Raw genomic sequence first — 20615 nt, 5'->3', positions numbered from 1 at the left:
CCATCAAGAAGTTCAAAGTTCAGTGCAGGTTCTCAAAGGTCAAGATAAGGGCTTCCCTGGTAGCTCAGTTGGTGAAGAATCTGCCTGCAATGCAGGAGACCTGGGTTCTATCCCTGGGTTGGGATGATCCTTTGGAGAAGGGAAAGGCTACCCACTCCAGGATTCTGGCCTGGAGAATACCATGGACTGTATAGTCCATGGGATCTCAGAGTCGGACACAACTGAGAAACTTTCACTCACTCCCTCAGAACAGAGGTGTGGAAGCTCTACAGTGAATGCTGTGGATTTTGATCTAGTCTCCTAGGGAAATCTCAGGAGGTGGGTGAGATGGGAAAGATCGTAGGGGATCTTAGTTCCCTAACCAGGGATTGTACCCAGCCCCTCAGCAGTGAAAGGGAAGAGTCCTAGCCAGGGAAAATGGAAGTGAAAGGGTTAGTCGCTCAGTCATGTTTGACTTTTTTTGCAACCCCATGGACTGTAGCCCACCAGGCTCCTCTGTCCATGGAATTTTCCAGGCAAGAATACTGAAGTGGGTGGCCATCCCCTTCTCCAGGGGATCTTCTTGATCCAGGAATTGAAGCCGAGTCTCCTGCATTGCAGGCAGATTCTTTACCATCAGGGAATTCCCAGGAAATCGATGTTTTAACCTAATGAGCCAATGAGTTACTTGTAAGAGGGATGACAGAAATGGGGTGGGTGGGAGGAGGGACCTCTTCCTAGAACTTTCAGATGTCCAGGAGACCCTCTCCACTGTGTGGGTTCCATGCAGGAGGAATGTGGGGTTGTGGCACCTCCTTCCTCCCAGACCTGGAGGCCTGCAGGGGAGCTTCAGAGCTGAACTCTGGGGCCTTGGCAGCCCAGCGCTTAGCCTCATTTTCCTCACCTGTGAAGTGGGAGTTACAGCTGGTGAGGAGGAATGGGCAGGACAGGAATGGGTCTGAGGACCAAATTCGGTGCTGGGTGTGGCGGCTATTTGCAGAGGAGGTGCCAGGGCACTTGGTGACCCAGTCACCCAGTCAGCACAAAGTCACCCGGAAATACCTTCCAGCCCCCGCACAACTGGGTACACTCCTCTCCCACTCAAGGCCTAGGTCACACATTGAGGTCAGGGCATCTCAGGCTGGGAGCTCCCCCCAATCCCCTTCACACCATGCTGCTTCTCTGCCACCCACTATCTGCCTCTGACATTCACTGTGCACCTTGGCACCCAGGGCCACCAGGATGACGCATGTATCATGGGACACACACACACACACGTGTTGCCATTTGGCTTGTGGGTACACTCAGACAAAGGGAGACACCCCTGTTCTAGGATGGTCCCACACAGCCTGATAGGCCTAGAATTCTGCACCCCCAAAATGGCCAGGTGTGTGCTGGAGGGTCCTGGTTAGCATCCTTTAAGAGTAAACATTTTGATTTTATTTATTTTTATTTTTGCCCCACAGCCCTGTTTGTGGGATCTTAGTTCCCCGACCAGGGATTGAACCGCCCTTGGCAGTGAGAGCTCAGAGTCTTAACCACTGGACCCCTAGGGAATTCCCTAAGTTAGCATCTTGCAACAGAACAGTCACCCTGGCTAAGTATCTCAGAGCAGCCCCTCCTCCCTGCCTCCATGGCCAGGGATCCGCAGCCGGGACCCAGGACTCACTGGATGCCGCCTCAAGAGGGTGACTGTTGCTCTGATCAAACTGGAACAAACCAGACTGAGTGATGGAGAAAAGACCACCCAGAGGGGTCCAACCGAGACTGGGGCAGGGGAGCAGAGCAGGTGTCTCATGAAATAACATCACCCTGCCTACCACCCAAGGGAGCAAGAATCTGGAGAAACTCCGTCCTGCTGCTTTGCCATCACTGGGGAAGAATCACATGAAAGAGCAAAGGGGCACACACACTGAGGCCCACAGGCATCCACACAGAGAGTGACAGGGACAGACGCCAAGGGACACACTCGCACACGTCTCCCCGTGGTGAGACGGCCTACGCACACTGATGTGTGCACACATGGAGGTCGTACCCGCAGCAGACAGACAGGCCTGCTGGCCAAGGGGCGGGCACAGAGGCCACGCACAAGCATGCACGTACACAGACGGCCATGAGCAACACAGACACGCTCATACACACCCAGAGGGACAGACACACGAGGACACACAGACCCCTACAGATGCACATACAGACATGCAGCGGCACATGCCATCACAAAGTGACGTGTGTGTTCAGGAAGAGTCACGTGCAGAAACACACGCACCCCGTACAAAATTAAATGCATCTGACATACTCAGGTTCAGGCAGCCAAACCCAGAGTCCCCTCCCACCCCTACCTCGAGTCACTGGGGCAGGTGATGGGGACCCTGAGGCATGCGCACACACACGCACAGATACACACCCCTCAAGTAGTAAAGTTGTCGTTACTATCACAAATAAAACCAAAACACTGTGAAGAAGGGGAGCCCAAGAGAGAGAGAGAGCCGAACGCAGGGAATGAGAGGTTGAACCAAGGTCCCCACTTCCTGCTAGGATTAGGATTCTTCCCCTCGTTCTCCAGCGCCCCCATCCCACTTCTGGGCTGGCCAGCACAATGGAGGCATCGGTGTTCCAGGGGTTCCAGACTCCTACCCTTTCCGCGTCGGAAGAAGACCCCAGAGCCTGAGCAGGGGAACTAGCCCCACGGCCTCCAGCCCTCGCCCCTGTAGCAGGGCATCTCCCACATCCTTAAAAGGTAATGGTTGTTTCCCTTGGAAACGACCAAGAAACCCCTTGTATGGGGAGGTGAGCCAGGAGACCACAAATAAAGTATGTGGGAGGGGCACTGATGTTGACCCCAGCATGCTGGGGGGCCTCAGTGGATGCTGCCCCCCATCTGCCTGGCTCGCTCTCTGTCTCTCTCCTTCTGCTGCATTCACAATCCCCTCTTAGTCCCCTCCTCGTGCCTGCTCCTCCAGGCAGCCCCTTAGAGGCATAGAAAATATGATTTGATACAAGGAACCTCTGTAGCAGGCTCCCCGGACGACACACACCTGCCCCAAGGTGCAGCTGCCTTATTCCTGCAGGCCGGACCTCCGGACTCCCAACCATTCCTGCCGCCCCACCCCAGCTTTGCTCCCAGCTGGAGTGGGGGCTCCCCCTGTCCATACTTGTACCTGGGAAAGGTACCAAGAGCCAGCTGGTTACTGCAGCCTCTAAACAGACAACTTTGTTTAGAGGCCAACAACAGGAGGAAAAGAATAGGGCAGGGGAGAGGGGAGAGGCCCACCCTTGGCTAGAAGCCCCCTCCCCATCCCCCAGCTCAAGTGTCCTCAGCACTCACCCAAGAGCATTCTCTGCCTTTGGAGGCACCGCTGAGCTCTGAGTGAGGAGCAAATGAAACCCAGCCAGAGTGACAGAGGGAAGGGGTGGGGGATGCGAGGGACAGGGGAGGGCGAGAGGGAGGGACTCTTGCTTCTGCTGGAGAGCCGTGGTTTCGGGCGCAGGAAGAAGCTGCCTGTTCCCTGGTGTCCCCACATCACAACCACTGATGGAAAGAATGGGGCTCTTCCTTCCCCACAGGTATGGGGACAGAGGGAGGGTATCAGGGGGCCTAGTGCCTCTCATACCGAAGAAGAGTTTACTCCAGGCCCCAGGAAAAGAGGTGCTGCCAGCCCCTTCTCTGCCTGCCAGGTAGCTCTTCCTGCTGAACTCAGCTGCTGCCGCAGGAGCCCCTGTTCTTCTCTCCAGCCTTACTCATCCTCTGCTCCCATTATCTTTTATTTACCTCCTTATTGGCTCAGATGGTAAAGAATCCGCCTGCAAAGTAGGAGACCCAGGTTCAGTCCATGGGTCGGGAAGATCCCCTGGAAGAGGACATGGCAATCCACTCCAGTATTCTTGCCAGGAGAATCTCGCCAGGAGAATCTCATAGACAGAAGAGCCCGGTGGGCTACAGTCCACGGGGTCAGGTCGCAAAGAGTTGGATACAACTGAGCAACTAAGCACAGCAGGCTACAGGGAAAGTGAAGTACAGAGTGTCCCAGAGTATTGGCCTTGGTGGTGTGGGAAGGGAGCCCAGGTGGCTTACAGTTCAGGACCTGGAGACTGCTGGCCAGATCTGCTACCTGGCAATGCCAGGAAGAGGGGGAGGGGCACATTTATCTGATCACCTTAGAAGGTCTGTCACCCCGGCTTACCCATACCCTTCCCTCCCCACTCATCTTTTCTCTCCTCATTTTGCTCCTCCCTCCCCTCTTCTTCCTGAAACCTGCTGGTTCCCAATTCACCTGGGCACCTGGTGCCGGGAGGGTGGGGTGGAATGTGTCAGGGGAGACAGCCAAAAGCCACACAGCTGGATCCAGCCTCGCATTCCAAGCCCGGGTCCCAGCGCTAGCCCCCCACCCCCTCAGCATCCTGTCTCCACCAGACAATAACCCATAATCTCTGGAGCAGCCAGTTCTCCAGCTGCAAAGAAGATCTGGGGAGGGGCTGGTGGCAGCAGCCCCTGAAAACAGGTTTGTTAGGAAAAGACTCTGGGGGGAGGGCTTGTGGGTGTGCTCAGAGGAAGGAAACTCAAGCCCAGAGCTAATTAACCCACCTAGAGACACAGACAGAACCTTTGTCTTCTGTGGGGCCAGGGATCTGAGCTAAGCCCCCTAATTCTCCACCCAGACAGCCTTGCCTTTCCTGGTGGTCCCTAGGGGGAGGTGCTGATGGTCAGGTTCACACCTTTGGCAGGGGGCGGGGAGGCTGTCCAGGGTCAGTGAGGGCACTTACATCACCTAGCATTAAGGAGGACAGCAGCAGGAGGCACTGCTGGTTAGACTGCAAGAACTCACTGGCCTTGGGGGTGCTGTGTGCGTGCTTAGTCGTGTCCAACTCTTTGAGACCCTATGGACCATAGCCCCCCAGGCTCCTCTGTCCACGGAATTTTCCAGGCAATACTGGAATGGTTGCCATTCCCTCCTCCAGGGGATCTTCCTGACCCAGGACTGAACCCACATCTCTTGCATCTTCTGCTTTGGCAGGTGAGTTCTTTTCCATTGAACCACCTGGAAGGCCTTGGAGCCAGGGGGAGACGTGCATGCAGAGGCCTCAGGATGAGTTGGGAGGGGCCACTGAGGAGGAACTGGCAACCAAGGGAGATGCTGAAGCCGTGGGGGGACAGGCTGGAGGGCTTTCAGGACCTCCTGATGGGACTGAAATTAATCCATCTGCAGGGAGTGGGGGGTGAATAGCTCATCAAACCAGTGACTCAGGCATGACCCAAGCTCAAGGTCTTTGATCTCTGGGGCTCAGAATGCAGCCAGAGGTTTCTGCAGGCAAAGACTAGGAGAGGAGATGGAGGGACTGATTACAACAGGAGCTAGGTCTGAGGGCACAGGGCCGGGAACAGCCTCCACCTGCCACTCTGATGCCTTCTCATTCCCAAAGGCACAGGGACGTCTGATTCAACTGCAGCCATCTTTGCCCTGAAATCCAACACAGTCTGCCTCCATCTCTGCTTTCCTGTCCTCCTTAGGGTCTACCCTTCACTCCCCTTAAGCCAGAGCTTAAGACATTTCTGAAATCCCCTTCTCTCCCCTCTGGTGTCATGTTGCAATGATGGGGGGCAGGGGATGGGCCAGCTGGGTCAGTCCTGCCCAGAGACGGGGGAGGAACCAACTGGATTTAGGAGGCTCCCCTCCCTGTCCCTAGCTAGCCTAGGCAGAGCGGGAGATGGCTGGCACCTCCCCATTTTTTCAGTTGAGGACACCAAGGCATGGGCCCTGCGTGTTTGATCAGCCTGTCCTGGGAGCCTGTCCACCTGCTCTGGGTCATCCCCCCTCCCCATTCCTGAAACACTAAGGCTCCGTCTCTCTTAACAGTCACAAGGTGGGGAGGGCACAAGAGATTGGATTTAGAGTCAGAGATGCTGGGATTTGAACTTGGCTGTGTGGCCTTAGGTCTGTTGCTTACCCTCTCTGAGCTCTAAGATATTTCAATTTCTAACATGAGGGCTGAATGCCAATCATCCACACTCTGGGATGTCTGGGTAAGAAAGGAATGCAGTGCTGCACTGCACGTGGAAGCGCTTTGCAAACAGTTCATCTCCCAAGCACATGCTCAACTTGGTGCTGGGTGTACATCACAGCTCTTGGTCCCCCCAGATCGAGGTCCAGGTGTCTGTCCCCCAAGCCTGGAGCTGGCCCCACATCCACACTAGAGGTTGGAGGTGGAGGGTTGAGCCAGCAAACCTTTATCTCTGTGGATGTTCAATAACTATCCACAGTTGTTTAGGGGTATGTGTGTGTGTATGTGTTTGTGTGTGTGTGTGATGGTCAGTAGGGTCATTGACTTCAGCCATATTGGAGCTGGGGTTCCTGGTGCCCACCCCTCTCACAGGACGAGGGGCAGGGCGGCTGAAAGATGGCTCAAGATGAACTCCTGAAGGATGAAAGGGCCGGCTGGGTGGGAGACCAGTGGGGAGGAAGGCAAGTAGGGGAATGACCTGGAGTAGGGGCTGGGGGAAAGGGTGGGGTTCCTGCTGTCTTCCCAGCCAGTGCCCCTTCCTGGGTGCTCCAGGCTCAGTCCGGGTGGAAGCTGGGTAAGGCTGAGTAAGGAGGGCTCTGACCCAGGTGTTGGGGATGAAGCTCAGAGAGAGAACGGCCCCCACGTCTCCTTCCCATAGAAGCCTCGGGGACAGGATCCTCCAGACACCATCCCGCCTCACTGCCCGTGACAGCCTGTCACTGAGCAAGGCTCCAGCCTCATAGACCCCTAATCAGAGTGACAGCTCCAGGAGGCCTTCTAGAATGGGAGCCTCCAAGGGGCCTGACTGGGCCGTCCCACCCCCACCCCCTCAGCACCGTCCCAGGGAACGGGCGGGGCGGCCCTCCTGGCTGTCACAGGCCTGAGATCTCAGGCATCCAAGGACAGAGTGGTGTGTTAAGGGCTCTTCACACTTCACCTCAAGCCTCCTCCCAGTAGGTGTGACTCTCGCTCTGCTTCTAGTGCATGCTAAGTTGCTTCAGTTGTGGCCGACTCTTTGTGATGCTATGAACCATGGCTTACCTGGCTCCTCTATCCATGGGATTCTCCAGGCAAGATTACTGGAGTTGGTTGCCATGCCCTCCTCCATGGGAATCTTCCTGACCCAGGGATCGAACCCACATCTTTTAAGTCTCACGCACTGGCAGGCAGGTTCTTTACCAGTAGTGCCACCTGGGAAGTCCCAGCCCCAGTCAGCTGTGGCCTCAGGTCTCTCTGCTCTGGCCCAGTCCCTTCCTCTGCTCTGGCAGAAAGACCCCCCTGGCCCACCCCCTTCCTTTTCCTGAAGGCCTGGGAAAGGCCTTCAGCAGAATGGAGGTCCCTACCCCCCACCCCTGGGGGAAGTTGCTAGCATCTCTTGCTGTGGGCTGCCTCTCCCACCCCCAGCTCTCAGGAGGCCAAGGAGACAGGAGAGTCCATGGGAGAGGTGGGTGGATGCTGGGGGGTCATGGCCTGAAGTAGGTTCGAAGATAACCAGGTTAATGGAGCACCGGTTCCCCACTGGAGCCCCGGGATTCCAGAGTTCCCAGAAATCTGAGGGTTCTGGCTTCATCCCTGCTCTAGTCACAGCCATCACCACCCTCCTGCTATGCTCCCACAGCGATGCTCGCTCCTCTTAGCATGGTGGTGGGAAGGTCGGCCACCTAGCCTGAGTGGCCAGCACTGCTCAGCGCAGAATCCTGGCATCCTGCCCTGGACCAGCACAGGGCCCAAGGGCTCAGGGATGCACAGACAGGTGACTTACCCTGTCCTGTTTAGCAATCTGGAGGGGAGTACCAGGCCTCAGTCCTCCAGGTGACTCCACACCTGGCCCGTACTAGGGCTATGAGAAAAGGGAAGCCGAGTGAAGGGGGACTCCCTCCCTCTGGGCAGCCTGTCTGGGCCACCGGTATCTAGGTGCTGTGGTCCTTTCTCTCATACCCCACATGCTCCCTCCACTCTGGGATAATGGGAGAGGAAGGAGAACCACTGCCCAGGAGGAGGGCCTGCAGAGCCCGAGTTAGAGGGGAGCAGGCGTGAGACAGAGTCCTCTGGCCACAGGAATGGCCTTCCCCAGCTACCCCTACCCTCCAGCCCCACTTCCCTCTGAGAGCCTCCTTTCTGATCATGGAACTGCCCATCATAGCACCCTCTAGGCTACGGCTATCTTGGCACCTCCTGTTTCCTTGGCCCACATCTCATCAGTCACCAAGTCCTGCAGAAAAGACTCCAGAATGTGTTTCCTTCATCCCACCCCCTTCCTTCTCATGTACCCCAGTTGTTGTGAGTTGTTGCAAGTGTGTGCCTGCTCAGTCATGTCCAACTCTTTGCGACCCTATGGACTGTAGCCCTCCAGGCTCCTCTGTCCATGGGGATTCTCCAGGCAAGAATTCTGGAGTGTGTGAAAAGTGAAGTCGCTCAGTCGTGTCCAACTCTTTGCGACCCCATAGACTGTTGTGTAGCCATTCCCTTCTCCAGGGATCGAACCCAGGTCTCCCACATAACAGGTGGATTCTTTACCATCTGAGCCACCAGGGAAGCCCCTGATTGGCAATACTGCCTTATATACTTGAGTAGATCTTAACTGTTATCAGTGCACACACACAAAATCATAATTGTGTGAGGGGGTGGCAATATGAACTAACCTTATTATGGTAATCATTTTATAATATATATATGTATCAAATCACCACACTGTACACCTTAAACTTACTGACATTTGTTATATGTCAGTAATATCTCAATAAAGATCAATGAAGAAAAATACAACAAGGACTTACTGTATAATACAGGGAACTACACTCAATATTTTGTTATTTTCCCAATAATCCATAGGGGAAAAGAATATATATATATATATATATATATATATATATATATATATAACTGAGTGTGCTGTATACCTGAAACTAACATAACACTGCAAATCAACTATACTTCAATAGAAAAATACTAATAAAAGAAAAAATATGAATACCTCAAACAGCAGCTAAGTATTTGATGAATTAATGAATGACTTTGAACACACACATACAGTCGAATATGCTCTTATTCAGAGTCATGTCCTGAGGTCCAGCCCCGATGGGGGAATGCTCAGATGGGAGAAACAGTCCCAGCCACTAGAGCATTCCCAGCTCTGCTCCTGCAGTGTCCTCTGTCCGAGACATCCCTCCTCCCCTCACCCCTATTCCAAAGCTCAGTGCAGCCCCCTCCTTCAAGAAGCCTTTTGTGGTACCCCCAGGTAGAATCACCCTTTCTCCTTTGTTCCCATGGGGGCATGTCCCACATGCCACCCACAGCATTCATCTGGTCTTTTCCTATCTCAGCCTGAAAGATTTCAGTCATAGTGGGAGCAAGAGGCGGCGGTGGGGGCGCGGGGGGCGGGGGCAGGTATAGAACTGGGACTTCGTCGTCTCCAGGCCCCAGCACAGTACTGGGAACACAGGTCGCCCCATGAACACACACTTGGGCAGCAGGCAGCCCTCAAGAGCACCCTGGGCTGCTGGGTGTGTGTGCAGGGCACGCTTCTTGCGGCTGCCTCCAGGAACCAGGCAGAAGTTCCAGCCCTTCCCGCCTCCCATGCTGGGCCTGCTTCTGAGCCTACTTCCCCTGCCGCCAGCAGCCGACTGCTGCCCATCTCTCCCGTGACTCCCATGCGCCTGTCAGCTGGAATCATCCTCACAGATCCATTCACCCATTTTGCCCAGAAATCTTCCTCGTAGCCAGTGGCCCTCTTCCAGCCAAACCTCTGCAGCGGCACCCCATCCAGGGAGAGGCCGAAATCCTGGCCAGGAGTCCGGCAGCCAGAGGGAGGGGGACTTCCCTGCCCCCCGCACCCCCTCACCCCCATTCTCCTGACCACTCTTCAGCCCTAAGCTGACGTGTTGTGTACCTCACTGACCTTGGCCTGCAGAGACCAGAGCAGAAAACCAGGACACTCCGGTGAGTCCCTTAACTGGAAAACAACCTTCCAGGGGGCTCCAGGCTGGAGAAATGCTACTTAGGGGATGTGGTCCTAAAAGATCCCCCAGGAAGAGCCCCAGATCCAGGGGAGGCCTCAGACCCCAGGCCCTGAGAGACCCCAGAGAGAGCTGTCCAGATGCAAAACAAAACTGGATGGCCTTTGGGAAGCCTGAGACCCTAAGATCCCACTGAGGGTCCCTCAGATTGAAGGACTCCACAAAGAAAGACCAGAGATCCAGAGCCCCTCACAGGGGCCCAGTCTGGAGGAAGTCTGGAGGAAGTGCCCCTCCCAACTGACCTGGCCCGGGAGTTGTCTTTTCAAGGCTGAGCTGCCGCAGGCGCCTCTGGTGGGCTCGCCCCCCACAGTGCACCTGGGCCTGGGCCGCTGAGTTCAGCTGGATGTTACACACGTCACAAAGGGTGTACGAGGGCCGTTTTCTTTCCCGCTTGGGCTTAGGTGCTTCTGGGGGCCGAGGGGGGCACTCAGCAGCTTCAGATACGGGGGGCTCCTTCTCACCCGCGGGAGATGGGCTCAGTGGCCGCTTCATACCTGGGCAGAGAGGGAGGCAGGTAAACAAAGGTGAGTGCGGTGAACACAGAAGGAGCAAGAGGGCTTTAGAACCCAGAGATGACTGTGCCCTTTGTCCCAGCTGGACCTCCCCGGGGCCTTCCTTCTGAAAGCCCCAGCCCAAGAATGGCCAAAGCGAGCAGGATGGGGCCTATTTCAGACAAAGCAGCAGTGAAATGCAGGAATATCTGGAAGATATCAGAAGATATCAGTCATATCAGAAATGGCTTCACACTGGGACATCCCTGGTGATCCAGTGGCTAAGATTCCACACTCCCAGTGTAGGGGGGTCTGGGTTCAATCCTGGTCAGACAACTAGATCCCTCATGCTGCAACTAAGACCTGTTGTAGTCAGATAAATAATCTAAAAAAAATTTTTTTTTAAGATTTAAAACAAAAGAAATGGTCACACACTGGGAGCCTAACGTTTAGGGACTCAGAGTAAAGCACTCAGAGGGAGACTGGGCCTCAGCCCAGACGTGGACTATCCTGGGACAGGCAGGCCTGTGGTACCTGCTGGAGACGCAGAAGCTGCTGGGCCAGAGGAGGGACTACAGAAACCCAGCCTCCCAGTGCCCAGCGCCAGTGACACTCACACACGGTGACACAGTGACAGCACGTGAAGCCATCCCCACCCCTAGCCACGTGGCTCCCAATACCCCCTGCTGTGCTGGCCACTCGGGCTATGGCAACAACAGTTGGTGTTTTCAGTGGAAATCTGGGCTCTGCTGCCTGGGTTGCTGAACACAGCCCCTACACACACACACACACACACACACACACAGACAGACACACACACACAGACACACACACACACACACACACACACACCCTGGGCCCTGCAGAGTATGCACACCACCCCTCCAGGCCCCTCCCCTTCTCCTTTCTGACTCCCTTTTCTGAATCTTTCCCACCAGACTTTGCCTCTAATGGGCTCTGTTCTGCCCCATGACCTTCCTCAGACTGAACTGGGTTGATTTTCACTTCCTTCCAGAATCTGTGTGCACGTTTCCTGCCTCTGCTTTAGCTGGGGGCTTCCTAAGGGCAGGGCCTGTGTCTCCCCCACCATGACAGAGGATTCCTGATGTCAGGAACTGTGTCTCTCCCCCAGACTGGGGCTGCCCCCTGGCTTGGGCCTGAGTGAAGATGACTGAGCCCCTTTCTCTCATATGGGCAGAATTGTGCCCAGTGACCCCGTCCTCTCTCCCCACAAATTTCATGACTTGAAGTCCTAACTCCTGGTACCTCAGAATGTGACTGAATTTGGAGAGAGGACCTTTAAAGAGGTAATCAAGTTCAGATGAGGTCATTAGGGTGGTCCCTAATTCAATATGACTGGTGCTCTTCTAAGAAGAGGAAATTTCAAAAATTCCCTGCTAGTCCAGTGGTTAGGACTCTGCACTCTCGCGGCCAAGGGCGTGGGTTCGATACTTGATCGGGGAACTAAGATTCCACGAGCTTCATGGGGCAGCCAAAAAAAAGGAAATCTGGACACAGTTACATAGAGAAGACCATGGGAAGACCCAGGAAAAAGATGGCAGTCTGCAAGCAAAGGAACAAGGCCTCAGAAGAAACCAACCCTACACCTTGAACCCAAACCTCTATCCTCCAGAATTGGGAGAAAATAAATAGTTGGTGTTTAAGCCACTCAGTCTGTGGTTCTTTGTTATGGCAGCCTGAGCAAACTAATGTGCTGCTGTGCTAAGTTGCTAAGTTGTGTCCAACTCTTTGTAACCCCATGAACCGTAGCCCGCCAGGCTCCTCTGTCCATGGGATGCTCCAAGTGAGAATACTGGCGTGGGTTGCCATGCCCTCCTCCAGGGGATCTTCCCCCCCCAGGGACTGAACCTGTGTCTCTTACATCTCCTGCAATGGCAGGAGGGTTCTTTACAACTAGCACCACCTGGGAAGCCCTGAGCAAACTAATATATCCTCTTAAAAGGCATTTCCTATGTCTTTAGATTTGTGTTCATTTTGCAAATTAGACCCAGTGAAGTCAAGTGATGGCCGTAACATTCCCATAAGGCCACACGCCTAGTGGTGGAGCCCACATCTGAACAAAGCAAATTCATTTCTCAAGTTCACAGCCAAGAACCTTGCCTGTAGTCCCTGGACCCCACCCCCTGCTCTCAGTAAACTGCTTGTCACTTCTGTGGGCATGTGCCCACAAAATCGGCTGTCATTACGTGTGTGGGGAGTGTGAGTGAATGGACCAGAGTGGCACAGCAATTAAGAGCACTAGCTCTGAAATGACTGCTACCTGGTTTCGAACCTCAGCTTGTCACTTCCTGGCTGTGTGACTGGAGCCTCAGTCCTCTGATTTGTATATCTGTAAAATGGGGTGATGAGCAGTTCCCAAGTCACGCACATTGTGAGGATTAGACGAGCTGCTCTCTGTAAAATACCCCTCAGGGTCCTATAAACATCGGTTCTTTTAAATCTGGGATGTGTCTGTGTTTTGCAGCTTGTGAATGCAGTCCCTTCGTCTGTCACTCTATGTGTCTATCATGGTGTACCTGGGTCACTGTGACTGTCTCGGTTACCTTGTTGTCTGTTGGGGCGAATCTGTGTCACTGTATGCATGTCACAGTGTAGCTGAGTCATGGTGTGGGTATCATCATGCCCAGCTCATGGAATGAGGCTGTCACTGAACATCTGTCCCCACCTCAAAGTTGTATGTTGAAATCCTAATCTCCAGCATTTCAGAATATGAAATGCAACCTTATTTGGAAATAAGGTCATTGCAAATGCTATTAGCTAGGTTAAGATGGAGTTAGGGTGGGCCCCTAACCCCATATGACTGGTGTTCTTATAAAAGGAGGAACTGTGGACACAGTCATGCACAGAGTTCCCAAGTGGCACAAGTAGGAAAGAACCTGTCTGCCAACGGAGGAGACAAAGAGGCACAGGTTCAATCCGGGGGTCGGGAAGATCCCCTGGAGGAGGATATGACAACCCACTCCAGGCAAGTATTCTTGCCTAGAGAAGCCCGTGGACAGAGGAGCCTGGTGATCTACAGTCCATAGGGTCGCAAAGAGTCGGCCACGACTGAGCACAGCACCACACACGGACACGGGAGGACACCATGTGAAAACCAAGGTGGTGGCAGGGAGCTGCTTCTACAGGCAGGTCTGGTTGGACTGCAGTACCAGAGATAGCCTCCAGATAGCGCAGCTAGCGTCGAGCGGGAAGGTAAGAGGCAGAACTCCGACCCAGGAGGGTAGACTCCACTCCTCCACACTTCTGAGGCAACTAGGTTGCCCCTCTGAGCCATAACAAACTCCTGGACATCATGTCTGGAGTCCAGGGGACAGCTCTGCCCACAGAGGGCACACAGGAAAGTCACTCCATCACCTTGTAAGATTCTACATCCTCTCACCTCTAGATGGAGGTCATCACAGCTACTCTCCTGCCTTTACAAGTCTTCCCCTGCTCTCTCAGAAGGAAAGCGGACCAGGAAAAAAGTACCAGGTACGAGTATGGGGGTGGGGGTGGTCCAATCAGCCAGGGGGAAGAGTCTCCAGGAGAGTGAGATTTTCTGGCCTTGCCCAGGAGAGCAGGCTGCCCCAGCAGCAGGGGGACAGTGGTATTTTGAAATCTCAGTGCAGTTTATGACAGGCAGGCCCAGGACATTGTCCAAGAGAGCAGACAAATATCTGCCACGGGGCTAATTAAACTCCCATGATATACAGCCTCTGGGCTCACAGGGCCCGCCTGGATTCTGGGGCTAATTGTGTACCCACCAGCCAGGTTGCTGGGCCTGCTGCAGCCTGCCCTGCCTAACACAGGCTTCGCAGCTGTCCTCTTGGGAGCTCCACCACTCCAGGTCAGCCACGGCTCCTAGCCAGAAATGTGGAGGGGTGGGCAGTTTTTATCGCACACACATGTCGGTCTAACCCCTGCTGTGAGCATTAAGAGGTCAGCACACCCTGTGCTGGCTTCTATTCAGAACCAGCATGACTCACCCTCACTGGACCCACATTTGGACAGGACACGCTCTCTTTAACAGAAGAGGAAGTTGAGTCCCAGAGCAGGGGAGAGGACTTGCTTCAAAGTACATAGACAGTGTAAGAGCTGCTTCTGGGGGACTTCCTTGGTGGTCCAGTGGCTAAGATTCTGAACTCCCAATGCATGGGGCCTGATTCCTGAGTAGGGAAGATCCCCTGAAGAAGGAAATGGCAACCCACTCCGGTACTCTTGCCTGGAAAATTCCATGGACAGAGGAGCCTAGTAGGCTACAGTCCATGGGGTTGCAAAGAGTCAGTCAGACACGATTGAGCGACTTCACTTTCTTTCTCACTTTAAAGCCTGTTATGCCCTGGTTTGAACTTCTGGGTGGGGAGGGGGACTACGAATGCAAAGAAGGGCTCCCGGTGAGGCTCAGGGCTGCCCAGTCCTTACTGTCCCAGATGCCAGGCAGGGAGATGCCAACCCCCTGGGCAGGGAAGGGGGGAGGCCAGAGCCAGAGAGACTAGGAAGAGAGGGTATGAAGACAGGGGAGAATTGGACTTAATTCAGGAAAAGACCTGGTGAAAGCAGAGAAAAAGAGCATAGGTGCGCCCAGGTGTCTGTCTGTAATTTACACAGGAAGAGGATAAAGTTCCTTCTGTTCTCACCTTCCTGCAGCAGGGGGCGGGGGTGGGGGTGGGGGGTGTTGGACCAGGGAGGGAGCCACCCACTTGAAGGCAGGCTCATGCCAGCACAGGAGAATTGATGGAGACTAAGGTGGCTGTCTTCCCAGCGGCGCTAGTGGTAAAGAACCTGCCTGCCAGGCTCAATCCCTGGGTCAGGAAGATCCCCTGGAGAAGGGAATGGCTACCCACTCCAGTATTCTTGGCTGGACCCTGGAGGGCTATGGCCCATTGGGTCTCAAAGAGTCAGACACGACTTAGCACACACACGAGGTTGCTGTCTGTGTGTCTGTCCTCGCGGAGGTAGAGGGGGCTTGGGGGAAGGGAGCACTCAGATATGGCCCCAGAGCCCATTTCCACCCCTTCTTGCTGAGTGTCAGTGGACTTCGGGGCCCCAGGTGTCAGTGGCATCCTTGGGCACTGCACTACCCAAAGATGGCTAGAGAGAAAGAAATTCTTCGGAGGCCGTGAGTGCAGAGCAGGAAGTTGTTGAATCCTGGAGAAGGGGGTTCTTGGGGAAGACCTGTCTTTGCAAAGGGTTAACAGGAGAGGAGGGTTCCAGGCCTGTCCCCAGCCTTTGGCAGGGCATGAAGGGCTCCCTCACCTAATCCTTAATGAGCCCAATTACACTTTGGTATTTTCCCCCAGGTCTGCCAATATCTACCCTTCGCCTCCCCAAGCCAGGTCCCCAGCACTGCCTCTGAGAAGGGAGCCTGGCTGGCTGGCCAAAGTTGGGCCAGTCCTGCCCCTCTGGGCTTCAGTTCCCTGTCTTTAAGGAGAGGGGATTGGGCTGGGCTAATCTCTTAGGTCCCTTGCAGGCAGTGCTGTAGTGGCCACAGGGAGCAGCTGCCTCTAAGGTTGGGGTGGAGGGGGGATGCCAAGCTTCAGCGGCCAGAGGAAGGTGGGGTGGGGACATAGAAAGAACTGCCCTGTGGCGAGTGCCCATTGCCTTCCGGGCACTGGACAGACATCACCTCTGTTAACCATCAGAGCAACCCTGAGGCTCACAATCGAAATGACAGGCCTCATCCTGTGATGCAGGGGAAGGGGTGCACAGCCCGGCGGCCCCCATCCCATCACTCACAGGGTCACAGGCCTGTATGGGGTCGTATCTGGAAGAAGAGAGGCCTCGTCTGTTCTTGTCTTGTGGAGTGTGAGCCCTCCTGGGCCTGGCTGCCCCCCACAGGCCCCCAAGGAGCCACCACCAAGCACTCTGCTCTCCCAAGGCTGACACCTTGCAGGGTGTTCACCGTGCGGCCCCCACAGAGCGGCACCCCCAGGGGATGGCCCAGAGAGCTGGGGTCACCCATGGTCACACCCAAGACTCCCCAGAGGAGTCAGAGACTCCCACCTAGAGGAGTGGGATGGCCCGACTGGGGGCAGCCATGCCTACCCCCAGCTCACACATCCCCACTTTGCCAGGCAGGAGGCCCTGAGGCTGGGCTGCTGTGGGTGGGGGTGGGAGGGATCCACTGGACAGACCAAGGCAGTCATATCTGTTGTCCCATCCGAAGTGATGAGAGATGAAGCCTGTCACCTTTCCCTGGGGATGGCTGGGTGCTGGGGTTTTCAGGAGTGAGCTGGCTAAGTGGTGCTGAAAGTCAACACTCTGGCTCCAAGGAAGCAAGAGAGAGGGCATGAGAGGTGATGGAGAGCAATGGTCCAGAGGTGAGGTCACCATCCCCCCAGGCTATCCTCACCCCCTATTGGCTGGGAGTCCCAGAGGGCCTCCTTCCTCTGAACACCCTAGAGATAAGGGCTGCCTCTCCTGGACACTGATACTCCCCTGAAAGATCCTCTGGCCACCTTCCGGAAGGAAGTCTTTCTTGTTATCTCAGCTGCATCCCTGCTCGAAGGGCCCACAGTGGTAACACAGAACAGCTGCCTCTAAAGTGGGGGCGGGGGGGATTAACCTCAGTGTCCCCTCTTCTGACCTCTGCTTCCAGGCAAGGCCTAGGAACCTGATTTGTACAGGAGAGCCCCCCCACCCACACCAAGCCCCCTGCCCAGGACCCTGGCACAGTTCAGCCTCATCCACTGCTTGCTCTACCGGCCCAACTCCCCCAAAGCCTGAACGCTAGCTCCCCCAAACCAGGCTCCCCATCGTGATGGCCCCAGGGTCAGCACTTCCAAGATGAGGCTGAGAGAATGAGTCAGAGAGAGAGAGAGAGCCAGAGGGAGGAGGGCTGAGAGGTCCAGGGACTGTTTGAGCTTTGTCGAGGCGGGGTGGGGCGGGGGTGAGGCGGAATCCTGCCTCCCACAAAGGCCAGGAGGGCCAACCTCTACCTCTGACCCTGACAGAAGAGGAGGCATTCTGCTTGAAGGAGGAGGGGCAGGCAAGGTGGCCTCCAATGACTGTGAATAATGGAGATGGGGGTGGCGGAGTCGGGGGGGGGGGCCCCCCGGCGGGGCGGGGATGAGTGTACTCTCTGCACCCACCCACCTCCAAAAGACAATAGGTCTCCCATCCCCCACCCCTTCCTTTCTGTTCTATCTCAGGGTCTGATGGGGTGGGAGTTGATTTTTGGAGTCTCTAAAGAACTTAGACAAAAAAGGTAGGTTCTGTGGTCAATCCCCCTGTCTGCGGAGAATTGTCCCTTCTCGGGATAAGTCTCGCTGTTCCTGGCCTGTGGTCGCCAGCCTCCCTTCCCCTACTTCCTGGGAGCTAAAAGTTCTGGCCATCACCCTTGTCCCCCCTCCCAGCCTCGGTTTCCGGTTAAGCCGTGATTCTTGTCGCCCACCTTCCCAAAACACAAGGCAGGGTAGGGTCCTCGCTGCTGCCACCAGCCCTACGGAGCCACCTACACCCCCACCCCGCGCGGGCCCCCTTGGGCGCTCAGTCCCAGCGGCGCGTCGGTCTGGGATGGGGAGCCGAGAGTGCGGTCCCACGGCCCGCGCCCGCGCCTACCTGAAGGGCGCTTCCGACCCGAGCGGGGCCGCATCCAGTCGTCCGCGGCCGCCCGGGGCGGTCCGGATTCTCGGCGGCTCCTGGCTCCTGGCTACCGGAGGTGCGCGGCGGATGAGTCCCGGGCCCGCGCGTCTCGGGGCAGCCGCCGCGTCCCCGGAGCCCGCCCCTGGGCGGCCCACGGGGAGCAGGTGCCAGGAGCCGCGCCGCCCGGAGCGGAGCGCAGAAGAGCGGGTCGGGAAAGTGGCCTGGCGCTGGGGCTCCCCGGGCAGCAGACAGAGGAGACTCAGGGGCTCTTCTGGCGGCAGGGCTGGACCCATCGGTGAGTAGCCTTTCTACCCCTGGCTGGCCAGTCCTGAGTGCCCCTCACCTTCCAAAGGGTCCCAGAGTTGGGGGGAGGGGACCCCAAATTGGCCACCCCGCACTGGCCTGCTGTGACCTTCCCTGCCTGTGCATGCTAAGTCGCTTCTTTGCCACCCTATGGACTGTAACCCACCAGGCTCCTCTGTCCATGGAATTTTCCAGGCAAGAATACTGGAGTGGGTTGCCATGCAGGGGGCTCTTCCTGACCCAGGGATCAAACCGGTGTCTCCTGCTTTGGCAAACGTGTTCTTTACCACTAGCACCACCTGGGAACCCTTCCCTACCCTTTTGTAAACCAGCCCCTCTTTGTGGGGGAAGCTCAGGGAGAATAAGGAAGCTGACATTCATGGAGTACCTTCTGAGTGCCAAGAGGGATGGCACTCAATCCTCATAACAACTTGCCCCAGACTGGTTTGATCCCCATTTTACAGACCAGGAGATGAAAGATTGGGGATGTTAAGTAACTGGCTCAAAGTCACACATGAAGTCAGGAGCAAACGGGAGACTTCAGGTTGTCCACAGGTCAGGGGATTAAATCAGTGGGTCTGTTGGGGAAACATCGTTGGTGTATGTGGCTGGGGATCATTTCTGATTCTTCCCAGGGAATCAGTGCACTGGCTCTGGCCCACAAAGGGGCATGAGACAGGAGAATGAAGCCAAGCAGAGGAGGGCAGGAGGCAGGGGCTGATGGCATAACCTCCTAACAGAACCTGCCATCATTCCATTACTGGAGAGTCTCAAGGAAAGGCGATAGGAATGGCTCTTGTATTAAAGAATATGGACCAGTGCCGTTCTTCCCACCTCACCCTTTGGCCAGCTTTCGTGTGAAACAGGCCTTCCAGAGAGGAGGGCTCACCACGGGGAGCCCTGGTGATGTCTCACTTGCTAGCTCCTGGCACTGCTTCCTGGTTCTCACGTCTACCAACTCACTCCTGTCTTGAGGTCTCTGCTGTTCCCTCCGCCTGGAACTGTCCCCTGATCTTCACAAGGCCTTTTCCTTGCCACTCAGGCCTCAACTCCACTATCACCTGCCCAGGACCCCCTTTCCCCAGCCCGGTTATTATTATCTTTATCCCAGGCCCTGGTTATTTTCCCTCTTAGCACATCTCCCAAGATGCAATGCTTTTGCTTAGACACTTACCTGTCTCCCCCGTGGGGAAAGGGCTTTTATTTTCCAGGTATCGGAAGTACCAGCACTAAGCTCTGTAAATGCTCTATAAAGAGTTGTGGAATGAATGCATGAATTCATTCTCACTCCAAGAGTCAAGCCACATTAACGTGTCCACTTTGAATGGGCAAACTGTATGGTATGTGACATATCTCAGTGGAGGGGTTACTCAAAAACCAGTAAGCGCCGAGTGGAGCTGACAGTCACATGGCAGTACCTGGCAAGCGCACCCCCAACACACCCACCCTCTAACTTGATCCGACCACGTCTCCTCTGTCATGGTCCACATCCTATGTCTGTCCATAGCAAACTGCATGCAGTTGGTCAGACCTGGGAGGGATCTTAGAGGTCATCCTGTCCCTTTTGTAACTTGTCCCTGATGAGTTAGCCTCTGGCCTTTGCTTGAACGTGCTGAGGACGGGGCACTCACTGCCTCTCGAGATGGCCCGTCCCATTGATGGAGGGTCTCAAGGACAGAAAGCCCATCAGTATGGGAGCTGAGAGTTGCTTTCCTGTAATGCCTGAGCAGGGGTTCCACATCTGCTCCCCAGTGGTTCAGTGAAAGTCGCTCAGTCATGTCCGACTCTTGGCGACCCCATGGACCATACAGTCCATGGAATTCTCCAGGCCAGAATACTGGAGCGGGCAGTTGTTCCCTTCTCCAGGGGATCTTCCCAACTCAGGGATCGAACCCAGGTCTCCCCCATTGCAGGTGGATTCTTAACCGGCTGAGCCACCAGGGAAGCCCAGATCTGCTCCCTGGCAATGCAGAAAAAGCCCTCCCCACCTTCCACAGCCAGCTGAACATGGCTGGCAGCCTCTTCTTCAGGGATCTCTCTGCTCAGTGAAAGAGACCCATTTCCCTCAGCTGTTCTTCCCCTGACATGGCCACCTCCTCCAGGAAGCCCCTCCTATGTGCTCCTAGGGCATCTTGTATGGGACCCTAACACTGCACTTATCATGCTGTATTGAACTGTGTCCCCCAGACCCTGCCCAGGCTACACCACTGTGCTGAGAGGGCTAGTTCTGGGCCTTTGTTCATTT

The 20615-nt window shown here is 55.4% G+C and overlaps 1 protein-coding gene across 1 annotated transcript in view; it reads right to left on the bottom strand.

Moving 5' to 3' along the window:
* The window catches only part of ZNF385C (zinc finger protein 385C), a 41716-nt gene extending 23603 nt beyond the window's left edge, over positions 1 to 18113 (bottom strand). Inside the window, exons 1-2 of the mRNA XM_040245368.1 lie at positions 18044 to 18113; positions 10235 to 10486 (exon numbers count right to left, since the gene is read on the bottom strand). Coding sequence (XP_040101302.1) covers positions 10235 to 10486; positions 18044 to 18077 — 286 coding nt within the window. The 5' untranslated portion in view covers positions 18078 to 18113. The remainder of the gene's footprint in view (positions 1 to 10234; positions 10487 to 18043) is intronic.
* Between the last annotated feature and the right edge of the window lie 2502 nt (positions 18114 to 20615).

Source organism: Oryx dammah, unplaced genomic scaffold, assembly GCF_014754425.2.
Source record: "Oryx dammah isolate SB20612 unplaced genomic scaffold, SCBI_Odam_1.1 HiC_scaffold_8, whole genome shotgun sequence".
NCBI lineage: Eukaryota > Metazoa > Chordata > Mammalia > Artiodactyla > Bovidae > Oryx > Oryx dammah.
Note: the sequence above shows the minus strand (reverse complement) of the source record. Positions and strands in the feature narration are given on the sequence as shown.